This window comes from Trachurus trachurus, assembly GCF_905171665.1.
Source record: "Trachurus trachurus genome assembly, chromosome: 2".
NCBI lineage: Eukaryota > Metazoa > Chordata > Actinopteri > Carangiformes > Carangidae > Trachurus > Trachurus trachurus.
In genome coordinates, this window is record NC_139914.1 from 14,288,425 (window position 1) to 14,310,198 (window position 21,774).

General features: G+C 40.1%; 1 protein-coding gene across 1 annotated transcript; it reads right to left on the reverse strand.

Moving 5' to 3' along the window:
• Positions 1-3,219: 3,219 nt before the first annotated feature.
• On the reverse strand, positions 3,220-15,972 carry LOC310999062 (midkine-B-like). The gene is made up of 5 exons (XM_083989369.1): positions 15,894-15,972; positions 7,287-7,363; positions 6,357-6,524; positions 4,398-4,558; positions 3,220-3,743 (listed from the first exon to the last, which is right to left on the reverse strand). The coding sequence occupies exons 2-5, from the start codon at positions 7,360-7,362 to the stop codon at positions 3,702-3,704; spliced, it is 447 nt and encodes a 148-aa protein (XP_083845495.1). The 5' UTR covers position 7,363; positions 15,894-15,972; the 3' UTR covers positions 3,220-3,701.
• Positions 15,973-21,774: the final 5,802 nt, after the last annotated feature.

The window sequence follows — 21,774 nt, forward strand, 5'->3', positions numbered from 1 at the left end:
ACCACCTGTTCTATTACGGCTAGTGCTAATCTACATACTACTACATACTATCTTCATACATGATCTACTTACTAGATCTTACTATGGTTACTATGTTTACTATAACTATGGTGTTGGAGTGCGGGGGGAAAGTCCCCCGCCTACCCTGGCGTCCTGACTCCTCCTACCTATGTATTATTTACCGCATGGTCGGTTTTGAACTCACAACTCTTGACTCCAACACCAGTGGTGTAACCCTCTCGGCCACCCAGCCGAGCTGGCTTCTTCACCGGCGCCTGGTGTATTTGAGCTCAACATGGAAAGGAAAGCCACCAGAGAAAAGCAAGTTGGTAAGAGCAGGGATTGAACCAGCGACCACTAAGTCCACAGTCAGGAGTTTATCCTGTAGGCCACCACCAGATACGGGACGTGAAGATGTGGGACTTGTACTGACCGGGATGGCTCACAGCACAGCAGCAGAAAGCAAAGACACCAAAAGTGACAAACAGTAGAAATTCCCAAGTGTGAAGTTTCAGGTTGAGTGGTGGTCTAGTGGAACATGCTCCTGTCTGAGGACTGAGAGGTTGGAGGTTCAAAACCAACTCCAACCAACTTGTTCAATGGTTGAAATTTCAACATTGTTGTTGGTAGAAACCTTATATCAACCTGGTTTCAACCGGAAATCAACGTTGAAATTCCGGTTTGTGTTTGCTGGGATTTGGGATACCAGGAAACCACAACGGTGGATTTCCTTTGAGTTCCTTGTGTTTGCTCTGATGTGAAACTTGTGTGAAATGTACAACAAAAGCTCATTAAATCATTAACGAGGTCCTGCTCATTAGTAAATGAGATAAAATGTCCTTTGGGTTCCTGTATCAGTCTAAGTCCTGTTTCCTCTGAGTCCCTGTTGAAGACTCATCCCTGTAGGTTTTTATATCGCTTTGTGCTCTTCTCCTTCTGTCTTTATTCTAACGGCCTTGAATATCTTTTCTCATTTACCTCTGCTTTAAGTCATGTTGTTACCCTTGAGTCACAATAGTTATGACATAACAGCTGCTGCAGGGATCGAATCATAGAATTATGTCAGATTTTTTGTGAATGTTTCGAGTAAATGTAACATTGCTGAAACCATTACATCAATCACATCAGCTCTTACTGTAGGTATACATACATTGCCAAACAATGGTCCTTTGTGTTGTGGCCATTTATATTGTGTCAGCTGTCAATAATCTGATTCTGCCATTAGAACATTGTTTGTGTCAGTTTAAAGGGATAGTTCAACATTTTGGCAAATTTGTGTTATCTCATAGCGTGGTGAATGTGCAGCTCACAACTTGTCCACCAGAGCGTTGTGGAGTTGTTGGATTGTGTATTTGATGAGTTTGATGAGGGAAACCAAGAAATCCCATAATGAGCCTCCGTAGCGTAGCTCTGAGCAGCTCACGGCTGTGCTCCGCCGTTCTAAAAATAGCTTGCACCGACAATTAAAGGTAACGAACCTACTGCTACTGTATGACTATAGCGATTATGGCAATGGGCCAATTTACCAAAATGTTGAACTATCCCTTTAATGTCTATTTCCCTTTGTTGATATGCAGAGTTTATGAAAGTAATGTGTACTGGAAGTGCTCCTCTGCTTCAGCTTTGGAGGCTGCAGCTTGTCATTCAGGAGGATGTCAAGCCAAAAAAATGATAATGATAATAACAAAAAAAAAAGCTACTGACTATTATAAGAAAACATGTACAGGTATATAGAGATCAGATAGTGATGATGAACACTGAACTTCACAAACATCATCATCTCCATGCGTGCAGCCTGAACCACATGTGAATCCAAGAGATGAAGACAGCAGAATAAATCAGTGCTGCAGGGAGCTGCTCATTTATTGATGAAAGCGTTCTTCCTTCTCTCACCTACATCAAACGCTCGGCGACACGCTCGGCGTGCGGAGGTATGCGCGCGCGAGAGAGACGATGAGCGTGACGTACGGGGTTTTTGACAGAGACAGACAAATCAGGTCATCGGATCAGAACGAGATCAAAGTGACATGACACCCACTCATCAAGATCACAACACACAGATCTCTTCCGTGTCAAACAAGCTCTTTATACAACTGCTGAGAAGTGTGTCAGCTGTTTATTAAAGGAACAAAAACAGGAGCTGTAATACAATAGACCAAGTAACATATAAACAGGAAAATGGAAACTGGTTCTGGTAAAAGACAGATGTTGTCATCCGAAGGGTTAACTCTTAAAGGGTAGATCAGGGATCCTTTAGTACTATGATGACAGCATCTTCTTTTTTTACCTGAGACACTGTCTTCACAACTTTTTCTAAGTACTAAGGACACCTTTTCTCCATGTGCTAATTCTATGTTACTTTCTAAGTGTAAACTCTTAGAAATAGAAGTGCTAAGTAGAACCATATAAGGTTCTTCAGCTTGTCCTCATAGGAGAACCCTTTTTGACTCCTGGTAGAACCTTTTATAAAGGTTTCACCTAGAACCCAACATGAACAATTACACCCAAAACCCCCAATGAGAGCAAAACCAAAAAAGCTTACTTCAGGCACTCCGACGAGCCAAGGAATTTCCTTTAAGTCATCTCTGATGACTTTAGGTGGAGGCAGGCTAACACTACCCATACACTTCCAGTGTTTGAGCTAAGCTAATTACGGGCGATACGTCCCTATCTCCCTTGTTACTGCACGCACAGTCTAAAGGATGGTGTCTATCTGCTGGTCATGGACTCAGGAGTGAGGCAAGACATGAAAAAAAAAGTTGGCGTATCACTTTAAGGTTATAATTACAATACAGTTTTTTTAATTATTTGTTGCTATAAGCAATGACAGCCTCAAGACTCAGCCTGATCATGATTTTTAGTCATAAAGATTAGCTGAACCTGCTGGTTCTTTTTAAACCTTATCTGTGCTCCTGTTCACCTGTTCTCCTGCCTTGTCCAGCCTACATTTTATCAGCCAATCAGGATTCATGACTTACAGACTTTCAGCTTTCTATAATCCTGAAAAACAACACCCTCTGTGTTGTTCATTGCAATCTGGAACCTCATTTATACATTGTTTTGACCACGATAACCTTGACAATGCTGTAAAACCTAGGGATAGCACACATCAGACAGTGTAAAGTGAAACAGAGACTCTATGTGTAGATTCTCCAGTGCAACAAAGAAATATAGAGTCTGAAATAACACAGACACACAATGTGAGAGTGTGTTCTTTATTTCAGTAAACAAAGAAAAATGTAAATAACACTGTATCAAGAGAAAGGGTGTTCAAATTCAAATCCAAAGTGTCAGATGTGCTAATGGAAGAACTGTGTGGTCCTACAGGAAGTTGTAACTGTGGTGGTTAGAATAACTGAGGATGTTTCTGAGCTGTTTGCTGGCTCCAGCAATGCAACACTGTGTGTGTGTTTGTGTATGTGTGTGTGTGTGTTACCGACACGTCCAACATGATCCAGGATTAATGAAATGATTTAGAGCCACAGCACAGATGATTTAAACCAGCTCCACTGCTGCTACAGTGAGGGGCCAGATTGATTTATTTGCTGAGGTTTGGTCCTGGTCGCCAGAAACTGAGGACATGTTTCAAGTGAAAAGAGTTTGTGTTGACTTTTGTGTTTTGTGTTGACTCAGAAACAGTTGTGTGGAGATCAAACTATAAATCTAAAAGTGTTCGGGTCGTTGTCCAAAGAGACTCTTCTTTACACCTTGTTTCTGGTGCCCTTGGTCTTCTCTCTTCTCTCCTGGAAAAGACAAAGACACATTTATTACTAAACCAAATTCAAAATGGTCTGTATGTGGACAAAAAAGTGAAGGAGATGGGTAATATCATTAGTAGCGGACACCTTGAAGGGGTCATGGTGAGCCAATGAACCTGCCCTATCATGTTTAAGACAAACAACTTTAGATCCCCTTGATATTGGAACACCTTGGTCCTCCACCTTTACCCCCAATTTCCAGTTAATTCCCATAAATTCCCCTGAATTCCCATCATTTCCATGGAAAGTTTCCAATTTGGAATATTTCCAAAATTCCCCAGCTTAACTTCCCATGGAAAGTTTCTGGAAATTTACCAGAGATTTACTAGAAATTTTCCACCCCTTTGCAACCCTAGATATGATACAGTTTGTTTAAATTACCCCCAATTTCCAGTTAATTCCCATACTTCCCATGGAAAGTTTCCAATTTGGAATATTTCCAAAATTCCCCAGGTTAACTTCCCATGGAAAGTTCCTAGAAATTTACTGGAAATTTTCTTCCCCTTTGCAACCCTAATCCAGCCTGAATCCACTCAGGCACTAATAAGTAAATGAATTAAACTTTGTACGTGTGTTCATGGTCTCTAGAGGATAAGCCACATATGGTGGCCATATGGTCATGAACCTAGTTAGACTAACCTTTGGTTTTTGTCTTGGTTTTCCAGGACAGGGTTTGGAGACCGAGATGGTCTGTTGACACTCTGCGTTGTACAGTGCCTTCTTCAATGTCCCTGTTCTGGTCCGTGAGCCAGAGCTTGGATCGCACTCTCCCCAACTAGCAAAGCGGTACTTACAGTCAGCTAGAAGAGAAGACAGAATAAAACACATTTATATACATTCATCATCTCCATGGTTACATTATTATCTGTTCATAAACATTTCATAAAAATAGCTTGTCTAAACGTTTGACATTTGGAGTACCTCAGGGTTCTACATGGGGTCCTCTGATATTTAACCATCAGATGACTCTGTTTGATGCTGGGGTTTGATTTTAATTACCAAGATACATATTAATCACAGCGTATTACTCTATGGCTTTATTTTTCTAAGGCATCCACTCTTTTACCTCTTTGCTGTTTAAATTTTTTAAAGGGAAAACTAAAAGACTGGAGTCGAGTTTTACCAAACTACAATAGAAGTACAATGGTTGTACTTCGTCGTCATCTGAACCATATATCCCTGGATGGTTTCCTTTGTTCTGGTAATGGCCAGGGCCGTTGCTAGGAATGCTAGGAATTCTGGACCCCCTTAAAGCAGTACTAAAGAAGTTTCAGTTTTGGTTGAGTTTGGCGGCGCCTGTGGACCAAAGCGGTAGTGTTTTGCCTGAAAGAAGACTCCATTTCTCATGAACACTAGCGTGAAGCCCTGTAAATATCCTGCATTCAAATTGACATCAAAACTAAGTTTCTGTTTCCAGTGGATCATTTCAAAGTGAAAACACAAACATAATCCATTGCTAAAGTGCCGTTTTGCCTGTTCCCTCCTTGTTGTGACTCGCAAAAGTGAAAGTGAAATTAAAGTGAGAGCCGGTGTCCTACCATGCTCCTCAAAGTTGCTTAGTGCCAGAGAAAGAGATACAGACCCCCTCAGACCATGACAGAGGTGTCATTCAACTTGTTGTAAGTCGATGTATCATCACAAAAGTTATGAAAATATTTTATGAAGGTTGAAAAGTTCCTTAGTGTTGGTTTAAAGAATACTAAAGTGGGCCCCTCCCCCCTAACTTTTCCAGTTTTTTTCTTAGACTACGTATGTATTATCGTTTTTTTATTTAGCCTTCTTTGTTTTGATGCTAATGCAGCATTACTATGAGTATTAGTCAGGGTCTTATGCAGAATAAATAAGTCATACAAAGATTAGACTACTGGGGTTTTTATGGGTCCCACTGGGCGCTGGGCCCCTAGAATAATCATCACGGCCCTGGTAATGGCAGAAGGTCTTGCATTGCAGAATCCCTTCATCTTTGTGAATCATAAAGTCCAGACTCAGAGATTGCTTCTACTCTCTCCTACAAATGTTTTTCTTATATAAGTAAAAACTCATCCGTTCTACTGTCTGATAGCCATCTTCTTTGTCTTTTTTTTTTTTTTTTTTAATGTTTGGAGACTTTGAGAGATGATATATCCTGACAAGTCCAAACCACTTTACAAAAGTTTAATCCTCCACTGATCTACACTGGTAATAATCAGTTAATTCGATGCAAGCTGCGGGCAACAACACAGACTGTGTGACAAATATCCAGGCAGAGAGGATGGTGTGATGACAGATTCTCAGAGATATTCATGCAGAGCTGCTGCACTCAGTTGCATCATGCGTTACAGGTGCTTGTGATGTTGTTGTTTTCAGTGGAGTCATACAGTTAGAGTGGAGAGGTTTGTGTGATGAAGGCTCTGGAAAATATACAAAGTTCACATCCACTAACTCTATCTGCAGATCCCTTTAAAGTTTAAAGTTTCCTTACGTTCAGATGGTATCTATGACTTTGAAGTCCATCTCTCTATCTCTCTCTCTATGTGTGTGTGTGTGTGTGTGTGTGTGTGTGTGTGTGTGTGTGTGTGTGTGTGTGTGTGTGTGTGTGTGTGTGTGTGGTTGTGTTACCTCCAAAGTCCTTTTTCCAGTTGCATGGTACTTTACATTTCATCTTCTTGGTTTGCTGGTCACATGACCCTTCTCTAAACCCCGCTCCACAGTCCCCGTTGCTAGGCACACAGTTGCCATAGCGCCAGTCGGCACATTCTGACCCGGACTGGGAGGGTTTGTGTTTCTCTGAGGACAGAATGAAGGAATATCAACCAGTCATTTTACACATAGTGTCAGTAACCATGGCTGCGATGGGATTACTACTGGTGGCCAGTTCAGCCTGGGATTCCTGTCCACAGTATAGTTTTAAAGGGACAGTTCAACATTTTGGCAAATTGGCCCATTGCCATAATCGCTATTGTCATACCTTTATTTGTCGGTGCAAGCTATTTTTTAGAACGGCGGAGCAGAGCCGTGAGCTGCTCAGAGCTACGCTATACGGAGGCTAATGGGATTTCTTGGTTTCCCTCATCAAACTCATCAAATACACAATCCAACAACTCCAAAACGCTCTGGTGGACAAGTTGTGACCTGCACATTCACCACGCTATGAGATAATAACACAACGTTACCAAACAGAGTTGTTTTAGAGGGAAATTCATGCAAAACCGCTGATGCACGTTGCCTTCAGGGACAGTTTTTCATCAAGCAGTCTCTGTATTTACCTCTAAAACAACTCTGTGTGGTAACTTGTCCACCAGAGCGTTGTGGAGTTGTTGGATTGTGTATTTGATGAGTTTGATGAGGGAAACCAAGAAATTCCATTAGCCTCCGTAGCGTAGCTCTGAGCAGCTTGCGGCTCTGCTCCGCCGTTCTAAAAATAGCTTGCACCGACAATTAAAGGTAACGAACCTACTGTTATGACTATAGGGATTATGGCAATGGGCCAATTTGCCAAAATGTTGATGAACTATCCCTTTAACTGGTATAGCAATCAAAGATTTGTACCTTTTTTATTTTTCCCTCCAGCCACAGATTGGATGGTGAAGAGAGAGACCAGCACCAGCAGCAGCACAGACCTCATCCTGCACAAACACAGAAGAGGGAAAATCTCCATGAACACAGGTCACAACAAATAAACCATTAAGTGTCGATCCCCAACCCGAGGTCAGAGCATGTGACATCATTATCTACCACTCTGAGCATGTGACATCATTATCTACCACTCTGTACCGTTACGGTTAACAACCCAACAAGGGATTCACTGGAAATATTGGACATCTTTCAACCACCACAACAACCACAACATCAGAAAAAGAGTAATGTCAGCTGTGTCTCAGTTCAAAAGGTCAAATTCATCCTTCATAGGACTCATCTGTAGATACGGACCCCCATTGGACAAAATTTTCAAGCAAACCAGAAATACACAAATATTTGTTCTGAGACTGAATAACGTTACTTTTTTTTTGTACATTCAAATTAGGGTCAATGGTGTGAATTTTTGGAAACATTATAGAGAAATTTGTGGAAAAAAGTGGTACAATTTCTCTGCCTCCCATCATGGCTTTTGTTTGTGTTAGCTTATGTTTATCTTGTTTGTACCTTTATGTTGTGGATTAAATCCTCTTTTAGTTAACTTAGTGTCTTTGTGTTTTTGTTGGGGTTATTGGTTGGGTCCATTGTTAATGCTCCTCCGGGCCAACAAAGTTCTGGGGCGTAACAATTGGGGGCTCGTCCGGGATCGGAACAACCATGATGTGCATCTAACATGTACCAGTGGTGCTGTGGAGAACCTTCAACCATCAACCTTTTTTGGCTGCAAATCAAGGTCAATGAATTAACCTTCGAGGGTTATACATATCCCAAAATATTTTTACAAACACACAGATAAAGTTAACGGAAAATTGATTAAAAAGCATAAAAATGTTTGGAAAAAAATACGAACAATTCTTATTCCAAACTTAAGTATTTAGCTTCTACGGTAACACTTTACTTGAATAGGTATTCATCAGATTGACACAACACTGTCATAACCATGACATAACAGCTGTCATAACCATCAATGAATACTTCTGACAGCTGTGGTTAAGTGTCATTCGGTAAGTTATGTCACTTTTGATGCAAAGTTGACATTGTTTGAGATGTTTTTGTTCTGACAACTTGACATAAAGACAATTTAAACTGTCATAGCAGACCTAATTGCCAAACTTTAAAAAAATTATGTCAAGTTCTCATAACAAGGACATCTCAAACAATGTCAACTTTGCATCAAAAGTGACATAACTTACCGAATGACACTTAACCACAGCTGTCATAAGTATTCATTGATGTTTATGACAGCTGTTATGTCATGGTTATGATAGTTTTATGTCTTATGAATACCTATTCAAGTAAAGGGTTACCGCTTTTACTAATTGTATTCGTCACATATAAGTTCCTGAATGTGGTTACAGTTAACAGCTGTTTCATCTATACTGTGAATAAGAACAACACAGTGATTTGTGTAATTCCTTAAATTTGATTGCGCTTGTTAACGGTGGTAAAATAGATGCATAACAGATGATATTTCATACATAAACGAGGATGATTACGGAGGTTCACTGACTGTGCAGTGTCAGTGTCCCTGTGAGCAGCTCAGACTAAAGACTGTGCATGTTTCCTCGGCTTCCCTCCTCTCAGTCGGTAACACACAGAGCCAGCGGAGCTGATGGAGCATGGTGAAGTGGATGTTTCACACACCAACCGGGCTGCAATTATGCACTGCTGCTCTAATGGCCTGTCCAGGGACTGGAGCTGCAGCTTCCCATGAGGAAACCCACTCTGAGCTTCTCCTGGATCAACTGAAGCAGCAGCGAGAGGAGTCAAAATTATTCATGGCAATAAGCCATCTTCATCATTACTGTGATCATCCAGAGCATTGTTTGTGTTTCATTTATTTTGTACCAGAGGCTGTAGAGAAGGTTTTTAAATTATGTGATTATAGTAAAACAGATAGTTCCTATACTGTTATTCTTCTAATTTATTATCATTCACTCTTAGAAATAACTCTTTTGTGAATAACAGAAGCGTCTGTGTTTTGTTTTGCAGAAACAGAGTGAAGGTCAAAGGTCAATACTGATGACTGCAGTCGGTGTTAAAGGTGAGCCAGAGGTCTAGCAGAGGTCAGAGGTCGTCAAAAGTCAGCTCAAAAGTAATGAGCTACTGACTGAGGAAACCAGGTTCACATTCAGAGACCCGTCAGACAACAAGTCTTTGGTTCAGCCTATTTGCAGAAGATGATTTAGTTATTTAGCTAATAAACTGAACATGAGAGTCTGTGGATGTGATGCATTCATGTGTCCAACATGGAGGTGACAGTCAGGGCCGTTGCTAGGAATTCTGGGCCCCCTTGAAGAATACTAAAGTGCTCCCCCTCCCCCTAATTTTCCCTTTTCACTTGGAATAAGTAGAAAAAATCTGATAATGGAACAAGTTTTTCTTCCTTATTACAAGCACAAAAAACATGTTTTCACTGGCAGATTTTTCTACTTATTTCAAGTGAAAATTTGTTTGAAACAAGTCAAAATGATCTAAAAACAAGTTAATTTTTAGGTTATGAGACATTTGGACAAGAAATAAGACAAATATTCTTGGAAAGATGTCGAGTTTTTACAGTGTACTGTGAGTATTAGTCAGGGTCTTATGCAGAATAATTCAGTCATACAAAGATTAGACTACTGGGGGGGTTTTATGGGCCCCACTGGGCGCTGGGCCCCCATCACCTTTCTCCCCTATACAACGGCCCTGGTGACAGGTTCTCCACAAAGTTTTGTATATTAGTCTATTTAATTGTGTTACTGTGGCTTTAAATTCTGAAAACATAATAATTCAGGTTGGTAATAAAAGTATAAAACACCACAGATGGTCTTTATATAAATATATTAATGTGATTTTAAAGATGTGATATTTGTGTTGTATGAATTCTTCTGGATCTACCCCGGTCATCACACAGAGCAACTCGAAACTCCCTGGAGAGACTTTCTTTTCTCTGCTCTAAATATCTTAGTAGGAGCCTCCAGGTCCATCTGTCATAAGACACAACAAGGAAAAACAACATCAGTCCTGAAACCACTCTGACTTCCTCATCAGCAGACAAAAAAGAGATTCCTCCGGGTCAGCGGTTATTTCCAGTGGAATAAGTGTGTCAGGGAAAAGGAACAAATGCTTCTCCACTGACTGTAGAGAGTAAAACTGGATGTACCCAATGGGCAGTTGTCATCGCCTTTGGATTTACTGTAACTCAGGAGGATAAATCCATGTACATCAAAATAATGCTGATTCTGCAGGGTTATACATAAATATTCACAGGCAAACTCAGGCCAGAGATGTCAGAATGCCAAAAAATCACAGAATTTGGACGGACATACGGAAAAATCATTAGAAAGGACAGAAGATTACTTCAGGAAACTTAGTTAAAGATGTGTTTAAGTGCCAAGGGAAGTCACACGAAATCCTGACTCTAGCCTGTTGAAGACATTTGTGTCCAAGTTTCTGTTGTATCTTAATATGCAGACATGGATGGTTATTAAAACCTAAAAAAGATCGAAGTCTTTTGCACAGTACTGAACTGGTAAATTGTGTCTCCAGGAATTAGACACATCCGGAGATGATGCTGCTGGACCTGAGGGCTGTGGTTCTCACTTCTCTCCCACTGACTATCACCTGTTGCCAAGCTAAAAAGTTATATAACAATAAATGATGTTACACATTCACCCCAAGACTGTAGCACTTCTGGATTCAGGTACAGTTTGGCCCTCAGGGCTTGCCGTAGTAGCCGTAGCTGTACTCACTAACTGGACTCTACTGGACCTGACGCAACTCAGCTGCACTGTGATCTGTACACTGCAAAAACTCACAATCTTACCAAGAATATTTGTCTTATTTCTAGTCAAAAAATGTCGTTTCTAGTCAAAACAAATCTCATTATACCTAAAATAAGTATATTTATACATATACATACATAGTTATACATAAAAAAGTAGCTTGTTTTTAGACACTTTTTAACTTATTTCAAGTCTATTTTCACTTCAAATAAGTAGAAAAAATCTGACAGTGGAACAAGTTTTTCTTTCTTATCACAAGCACAAAAAACTTCCCTTCACTGGCAGATTTTTCTACTTATTTCAAGTGAGAATTTGTTTGAAACAAGTGAAAATGATCTAAAAACAAGTTAATTTTTAGGTGATGAGTCTTATTTTAAGTGGAAAGAGATTAGTTTTGACTAGAAATGAGAGATTTTGACAAGAAATAAGATTAAAGATCTAAGATTTTGAGTTTTTGCAGTGTAGAACACCCCAGAGGTCACCTGGGGGCTTGGCCACATTCTTTCATGCAGTGAACTGATCCTGTTTCCTGTGGCGTCTGTCTAACTGCTGCAGTTTAATTGATAAATCACCTGAAGTTTAACGAAGCGTAGAATTCACTGCTCAGCATGTCTCTCTCTGCACTCTGTGACCTGACAGGTGAGCAACACCTGAAACCTCAAGATAAAATACTTAGTCTGCTGACAGTACTATTAATGAGAGGAAACCTGCATGGTAGATATTTCAAAGATGCAGGATTCTGTCTTCTTCCAAACACATAAAGGTACAACACAACATTTTTGCTCATTTCTGACTGACACTGTTGTTATTTTCCCATCCAGCACACATCCTGTCTGAAAGGGAGGTATACTTGCAGCCTTGTCCACTTAAGAGTATACTTGGGCCCTTGTCCACTCTAAAGTATACTTGCGTCCTTATCCGCTTAAGAGTATACTTGTGTATTTGTCCACTCAAGAGTATACTTCTGCCCTTATCCACACTATAGTGAACTTGTGCCCTTATCCACTCAAGAGTATACTTGCGTCCTTGTCCACTTACAAGTCTTTGTCCACTCAAGAGTATACTTGTGCCCTTGTCCACTCAAGAGTATACTTGTGCCCTTATCCACACTATAGTGAACTTGTGCCCTTATCCACTCAAGAGTATACTTGTGCCCTTGTCCACTCAAGAGTATACTTGTGCCCTTATCCACACTATAGTGAACTTGTGCCCTTATCCACTCAAGAGTATACTTGCGTCCTTGTCCACTTACAAGTCTTTGTCCACTCAAGAGTATACTTGTGCCCTTATCCACACTATAGTGAACTTGTGCCCTTATCCACTCAAGAGTATACTTGCGTCCTTGTCCACTTACAAGTCTTTGTCCACTCAAGAGTATACTTCTGCCCTTATCCACACTATAGTGAACATGTGCCCTTGTCCACTCAAGAGTATACTTCTGCCCTTATCCACACTATAGTGAACATGTGCCCTTGTCCACTCAAGAGTATACTTCTGCCCTTATCCACTCGAAAATACAGTAGACAAATATACTCCAGAGGGGATAAGGGAACAAGTTCACAAGTCAGCGGAGCAGTATTGTGGAGTTATTTTAGGGATGCATTATCTAGAAAGTATGTGAGTGCATACACTCTGAAGACAGAGTGACCTAGAAATGAGCTGCAGCTTCAGTGGAACATCACAGCACAGAATATGCGTTATATTGCGTGACACTGACTTGTGCTATTACTTATTGTGCCATTAAGCATGGTCTGAATTCTGCACAGCGACTTTGTTTGGAGGCATTCGATGCTTATTTGACTTCAGTGAAATTGCACAAAAAGGTTTTACAGTGTATGATATAGAGCTGTGTTCAAAACCTGTGTTCAAAAGGTGTTTCAAAGTCAAAATAAAGATGACAAACGTGTCTTTTGGGAAAAAAAGACTTATTTATTCCTGAAAAATCCCTGGTTTACCGTTTTATGTAACTCTGGTTACAACCTTTAACTTCTGCAGAGCTGGCATTTAACAGTTCTTGTCTGACAGGGCAAAGAGGCCAAACATTCACACACACACACACGCCTCATAATAATAAAATGTGAAATTCTGTGGCGTGTTCATGTTTTAATCGGAGAAGCTGGAGAAGCTTTAATCTTGTGCTTTGAAAAAGACAAATTTTTCTCCCCCAGACACTAAGTTTGAGTCTGGATTCTGTCCAACTTATTACAAGTCAGCGAGGCTGAGGGCTGGAGACACGGTGTGTGTGTGTGTGTGTGTGTGTGTGTGTGTGTGTGTGTGTGTGTGTGTTGCTGTTGACTCTGTAATTAGGGATTTTGAAAAGCAGCCGAGCGGAGACGACTTTTTATTGGTCCTTGTGTGACCTACTAACTACACCGCAGAGCTGGACCGGACTGCAGGGGGGTGCAGATAGTTAGGGAGAAACTACACACACACACACACACACACACACACACACACACACACACACACACACACACACACACACACACACACACACACACACACACACACACACACACCTCATGTCATCGTACGTAACACCCTATTTACACACAGGACACAGGACATGTTTCATTTCTGCAGACTGCACACTGCAGTGAACCGTGCACAGCGGTTGTTGTGCAGAGACTACACTACACAACAGACTACACAACACAACAGACTACACAACAGACACACAACAGTGACTGCAGCAGTGCGGTCAGAGTCTGAACCGGATCGAATGGACCCGGTTCAGAGAGATAATCCACCATGAGCCGTGAGATTATCACAACTGCAGTCGCTACATTTGTTCTACTTAACAGGAACAAGACATAAACACTGTGTGTGTGTGTGTGTGTGTGTGTGTGTGTGTGTGTGTGTGTGTGTGTGTGTGTGTGTGTGTGTGTGTGTGTGTGTGTGTGTGTGTGTGTGTGTGCGTGTGTGTGTGCATATATCTACAGTATTTGTATATATATAGTTTTTATATAGTTTCTCTGAAGTTATATATAAAATCATATATACTGTAGTAATATATCATTCATTTTGTTCTTTCTCTATACACACACACACACACACAACTATATACATATATAAAACCTAATAAATCATATATGATGATATATATATAACATATCTTAAAGAGAAACAGTATATATAAACTATAGCTATATAGCTAACTAACTATATACATTTCTCTTGAAGTTCTATATATTATTATTATTGTATATAGTTAAATATATATAGATAAATATATAATTCCTTTTTTCTCTCTCTCTATAATATACACACACACCTATAGAAAAAAAACAGTACATAGTTATATGTGAATATAGAACTTCAAGAGAAAGGGTATATATATATATATATATATATATATATATATATATATATATATATAATGTACCGTAGATGGCACTTGGCACTTGACTCAGGTCATTTCCCCTAATCTACCGTGAGTCAACACTTCCTGCAGCTTTTCACATTAAAAGCATGGCCAAACTTTTTTTTTTTTTTTTTTAAATAAGAACGACAACAGCGATGGAGGCAGCGAAGTGGAAACAAAACAACCAAGGCAAAGTATCCCCCCGGTTTACTGTGGTGATAATTATGTATTTTAACAATATGCAGTTCATTTTCAATTGTACTTATGACAAGAGATTAGCATCAGATTATCATCAGTCATTGTGTGTGTAATTAAAAACAAAGGCAGCGTGTTACTTAGAAGATCTGAGTTAAATACAGAGGTGGTTGGAGATGAATGAGCCTCATCTGTCTTCCTCTTCTCTGCTCAGCAGTTTGTTCTTCAAGCTAATAGTATGTAATTCTCTCCATCCTGCACCCAGCTGCTGCTACACCACACACACACTCACACACACACACACACACACATACCAACACAGCTACTCGCGCAGGAAGCCAACACACATCTTTCTCACATTCTTAATCAAATCCTAAACTATGCTACGGTATCTTCTGTACACACACACACACACATAAAGTGGCATATAGTGGAGATGTGGAGAATCTGGCACAGGAAATGGGACAATTACATAAAGACTAATGAAACCCAGCGGGCAGATGAAGAACACCAAACACAACTAGTTAGAGACACAGCCACAGTGGAGTTTTTTTTATTTTTTATACATGTGTTCATTTTAACACCTAATTCTGAACACACAGTAATTACAACACTAATTTTCTCAGTGGAGACTCTATCAAAACCACAAATTGTGCAATAAAAACCAATTCAGGAGCTGGTAGCAAACTTTTTTTTATATATATATATATATATACACTGCAAAAACTCATCTTACCAAGAATATTTGTCTTATTTCTAGTCAAAACTAATCTCATTATACATTATTACATATTACATTATACTAATAAGACTCATCACATTAAAAGTAGCTTGTTTTTAGACACTTTCTACTTCTTTCAAGCAGATTTTCACTTCTATCAAAACTGATAGTGGAACAAGTTTTTCTTCCTTATTACAAGCACAAAAAACTTGCTTTCACTGGCAGATTTTTCTACTTAGTGAAAATTTGTTTGAAACAAGTGAAAATGATCTAAAAACAAGTTCATTTTTAGGTTATGAGTCTTATTTTAAGTGGAAAGAGATTAGTTTTGACTAGAAATGAGACATTTGGACAAGAAATAAGACAAATATTCTTGGAAAGATGTTGAGTTTTTACAGTGTATATATATGGAAGTTTGTATTAACAATTTGTTCATTTGAAACAGTTTAAACTGAGATGTAAAGAGGACTTACTTGTTTACAGGCAGTCGACTCAGTGGAGACTCAGAGGGAAACTTTCCGGCACCACCTCCTGCCCCTGCTTTGTCTCTCAAACCAGTTCAGTCTGGTTGCATTAGCCCCACTCACCCCACACCCCTAAACACTATCTACACACACACAAACACACACACACACACACACTAGAGAGAGACAGAGAAGCTACAGGCCTTCAGTTCCCTGCTGAATCTTTTCCCCCACATCCCACTTTAAACTTTCTCTTCTGCTCCCCACCCCCACCCCCACCAACCCAAACCCCTGTTGTCATTTCTTTTGATCATTGTGTATCTCGTCTTATCAAACTAGACTGAATCGATTTATGCATCATGCTTTCATCTTACACCCATAATTTGGTGTTGATCTCCATCAAGGGAAAGCAGATAGAAAATAACAAATCATAACAAATCAAAGCTATAATATACCAAAGAGGCTCCAGTGGTTATTTAGTTTCTTCAACCACTGGACGTAACATTTGTTTATGGGGAACTCAGAGGAAACCAGTAAACATGTCATGTGCAGGGCCGTATAGGGGAGAAAGGTGATGATAATTCTAGGGGCCCAGCGCCCAGTGGGGCCCATAAAAAAACCCAGTAGTCTAATCTTTGTATGACTGATTTATTCTGCATAAAACCCTGACTAATACTCATAGTACACTGTAAAAACTCAACATCTTTCCAAGATTTTTTGTCTTATTTCTTGTCCAAATGTCTCATTTCTAGTCAAAACTAATCTCTTTCCACTTAAAATAAGACTCATAACCTAAAAATTAACTTGTTTTTAGATCATTTTCACTTGTTTCAAACAATTTTTCACTTGAAATAAGTAGAAAAATCTGCCAGTGAAAGCATGTTTTTGTGCTTGTAATAAGGAAGAAAAATGTGTTCCATTATTAGATTTTTTTCTACTTATTCCAAGTGAAAATATGATTGAAAGGAGTAAAACGTGTCTAAAAACAAGCTACTTTTAATATGATGTGTCTTATTTTAAGTACAATGATATTGTTTTGACTAGAAATGACATTTTGACTAGAAATAAGACAAATATTCTTGGTAAGATGCTTGAGTTTTTGCAGTGTAATGCTGCATTAGTATCAAAACAAAGTAGGCTAAATAATAAATGATAATACATGCGTAGTCTAAAAAAAAAAAAACTGGAAAAGTTAAGGGGGAGGGGCCCACTTTAGTATTCTTTAAGGGGGCCCAGAATTCCTAGCAACGGCCCTGACTGTAATATAAATCCCTGCAACCAGAGTAAATAACACAAGTCATGAATCTGTTCTCAGGACCTGTGTATAACAGCGTTGTTCCAGGAGAAAATGTGGTCTGATTAAGTTTTGTTAATGAGCGTAAGAGCGGTTGGCAGAGTCAAACTTGTGATCAAAGGCCCAGAAACAGCCTCCTTCATTATTCACCAGCACTCAGCTCGTCCTCGTCAATGAGCGAGTGAATAGAGATTTCTCAAAGTGAGCAGAGCAGTGAATATGATATTGTTTCTTCTGTTAATGAACCCTGTTTATTCACACAGTGTGTGCTGCTGTGTCTTTGTGTTGTTTTAAAATAGAAGCGTGTGAATGTTTAGCAATGTAATGTAAGCATGTAAGTCCTCCTAGACCACCTACCTACTGCAAAGTCCTCCTAGACCACCAACCTACTGCAAAGTCCTCCTAGACCACCAACCGACAGCAAAGTCCTCCTAGACCACCAACCGACAGCAAAGTCCTCCTAGACCACCAACCTACAGCAAAGTCCTCCTAGACCACCAACCTACAGCAAAGTCCTCCTAGACCACCAACCTACAGCAAAGTCCTCCTAGACCACCAACCCACTGCAAAGTCCTCCTAGACCACCAACCTACTGCAAAGTCCTCCTAGACCACTAACCTACAGCAAAGTCCTCCTAGACCACTAACCTACAGCAAAGTCCTCCTAGACCATCAACCTACAGCAAAGTCCTCCTAGACCACTAACCTACAGCAAAGTCCTCCTAGACCACCAACCTATACTGCAAAGTCCTCCTAGACCACCAACCTATACTGTTAAGTCCTCCTAGACCATCAACCTACTGCAAAGTCCTCCTAGACCACCAACCTACAGCAAAGTCCTCCTAGACCACCAACCTACTGCAGAGTCCATCTGAACCACCAACCTACTGCAAAGTCCTCCTAGACCACCAACCTACTGCAAAGTCCGTCTGGACCACCAACCTACAGCAAAGTCCATCTGAACCACCAACCTACAGCAAAGTCCTCCTAGACCATCAACCTACTGCAAAGTCCTCCTAGACCACCAACCTATACTGCAAAGTCCTCCTAGACCACCAACCTACTGCAAAGTCCGTCTGGACCACCAACCTACAGCAAAGTCCGTCTGGACCACCAACCTACAGCAAAGTCCATCTGGACCACCAACCTACTGCATATCTGTCCAAACCACCAACCTTCAATAAACTCATCCTGGACCACCATCCTATACGGCAAAGTCCATCTAGACTACCAACCTACAGCAAAGTCCTCCGGGACCACCATTCTACATTCATCTTCACCAGGACCACCATCCTACAGCAAACTCCTTCTAAACCAAAATCCTACAACAAATTCTTCCTGGACCACCATCCCACAGCAAGCGTCTCCTGGACCACCAAAGTCACAAGGACTTCTGATTCGGTGGTGGATTTCCTTGTCAAAATAAAAGTCTGGTCTGTGTGGGCTGCTGTTGTGTTTCCTGCTTGCTGATGTTTGACAAGTCTTTTCAGGATTACTGCAGGATTTGGGTTTCCCCTTCTGAGGTTTACACAGACACTTTATTTGTTTCAGTGTTAAACTAAACTGAAATAATACCGTGTACTGAAGCCAGACAAAATGAATGATTGTAGATGTGTTAGACAACAAAGATGTGACCCGTCTTGGATTACCAGTCTGTTCTTCTTCTCAGTTCTCATTGGTGAATTTATAAGCTCTGCTCTGGGGATAATTATGGGAGAGGAAATGTCAGAGTTATGTACTTGACCCATTCAAACAGCCATTGATTGTCATGATCGATCAAAACCACTGTGCAGCTGTAGTTAAAGTGGCATTTCACAATGTCCCATTTCAAAAACCTTCACTCCGAATGACATCAGCACTGTACAATGCTTTCTGTATATTTTCTGAAAGTAATCCCTAACACAAAGAGAGATGCATTAATGAAAAAATAGACTTCTACTGACAAAGAAAGATCTCTTAACAAAGACATTGATCTCTACTAAAAAAAGGAGACTTCTACCATGAAAAGCCTCGACTAAGAAAGAGAAACGATAGAAACATGTACCATGAGAGACATCCTCTAACAAAGACAGAGATCTACTAACAAATGGAGAAGGAGGCGCCTTTACTAAAGAGACCTTAATGAACAATAGAGATCTCTACTCAAAAGACTGGCTGCCATAAAAGGAGAAACCTCCATAAACAGAGAAGGACTTCTACTAAAGACATAAAAAAAGACTTTTTCTTACAAAGAGAAACTAAAAACAGAGAGGAACATCTATTAAAGCTACCTTAACTAACAAATATAGACCTCTACTCAAAAGGTCAAACATTTATAACAAGGACAAACCTGCAAGTGCACTGCACTGCATTGCACTTTACATTATAACTGCACAGTACCCAACATGTTGCTGCCTAACAGTGTGTTTTATTTATTTATTTATTTATTATATAGGTTTTTAATTCCTCATATTGGTTCTTAGGTTATTTATTGTCTTATTTTATGTAGACGGATAAAGAATCTGAATCTGAAAAACAACTTGAGACGTCCACTATAGAAGGGAGACTATTTCTTAAGAAGACAGACCTCTATGACAAAGAGACAAACAGGGACCCCTATAAAAGAGACCTCTACTAACAAAAAGAGGCCTCTACTCAAAAAGACAGACCTCCATAAAAGGAGAAACCTACAAAAACAAAGAGGTATCTCCACTTGAGAGACCTCCACTAACAAAAGAGACCCTCTGCTAAAACCTTAAAGGGATAGTTCAACATTTTGGCAAATTGGCCCAGGGAAATTCATGCAAAACCACTGATGTGTGTTGCCTTAAGGACAGTTTCTAAATGTACCTCTAAAACAACTCTGTGTGGTAACGTTGTGTTATTATCTCATAGTGTGGTGAATGTGCAGGTCACAACTTGTCCACCAGAGCGTTGTGGAGTTGTTGGATTGTGTATTTGATGAGTTTGATAAGGGAAACCAAGAAATCCCATAATGAGCCTCCGTAGCGTAGCTCTGAGCAGCTCACAGCTCTGCTCCGCCGTTGTAAAAATAGCTTGCACCGACAATTAAAGGTAACGAACCTACTGCTATGACTATAGGGATTATGGCAATGGGCCAATTTGCCAAAATGTTCAACTATCCCTTTAAAGAAACTGAGAAACCTCTACTCACAAGAAGATAGCCCTACTAGAGAGACCTTTACCAAGAAAGACATCTCAAGACCTATACTGATGGACCTCCACTACCAAAGAGAGACCTCTACAAACAAGAAGCTACCTAGTTACCTATACTACAAAGACCTTAATTCACAATGAGGCCTCTAAAAACAAAGGAAGACCTCTACTAAGAAAGACCTCAACTAGAGAAACCTCTACTAGCAAAGAAATACCTCTATTTACAAAAGAGAGACCACTACTAACAAAGAGGATAACCTCCAGTGGGACCGTTACAAACTAAGTGAGACCTCTCCACAGTGATCTAACAGTGTGGTGTATTAATCAATGAGCAGAAGGAAAATAAAAACCAATGCTGGCCATTTGTTCCCAGAAAACAATCCAGCTACTCATGAAGTACTGACAAGTCCACAAAGGGATCAATACATTTGATCTGGAGGGAGCGGCTGAAATATCATCCTGATTGGGTGTGTAGTGCGAACAGCGGAAGGCATATCATCCTGGATCAACTCAATAGGAAATCTATTGCTATTCACAGCAAGTGGTATTTAGACCATGTTCTTCTAAAGGTGAGTCATCTATAGAGTAGGACAGAATTCAAAAATACAGAAGGAATTATTATAGTCTGGAGAATAGTGGAACTGTATTACATAATCAAAGCATTGTTTTATCTGTGATATAGACAGGGAATCTGCTAATGCTCAATGGAAAAACAGTTCAATTTCTTTTATTCAAAACAACATTGGAGCTTCTAAGGCTTCACAACTTTAGGGAATAGGGGACTAATGTTAAAAGAATTATATCTGCTTTCTCAGTGAGCAGACCAGTATTTGGGACTGTAATGTTTGTGGGGGAATATTAATAATTCATGGAATGACTCAAGTTCATTTAGTGGAAATACTTTGCAATCATCCCCATTGACTCAGACCAGAGAGGATGGGACTAACTGTTATTGATCAGAATGCCATCGGTCACGATGTACCAGCTGGTGTTAACAGAAGAAAAACCAGATTACCTTGTTTCAGTTGGGGGTGTTGAAGGAACAAGGGATCCAGGATACCTTCCGAGGTCCTTCCGATCCACAGGGGTGGTTCCATCCAGCCTGGACACCAAACAACAAGCAAAAGCATTGAAAGTAGTCCTCATTGTGATGCAAATTGTGTGAATAGTTCGTGGTAGTACTGAGTTACCTACTTGTATGAACTTCTGATAACATCTAGGCACGTTCCTGAGGAGTCCATGGATGGTGTGTCCTTGGGGATCTTCCCCCAAACATGGATTTGGGCATCATGGAGTTCTTGAACAGTCTTGGAGGTGTAGGCTGCACCAATACATGACATCCTAAAGGTGCTCAATTGGATTTAGGCCAGGAAAACATCAGGCATGGCAAGTCCACCACAAGCAAAAGCATTCCCTTCTTGGGGGTATACTGCAAAATACT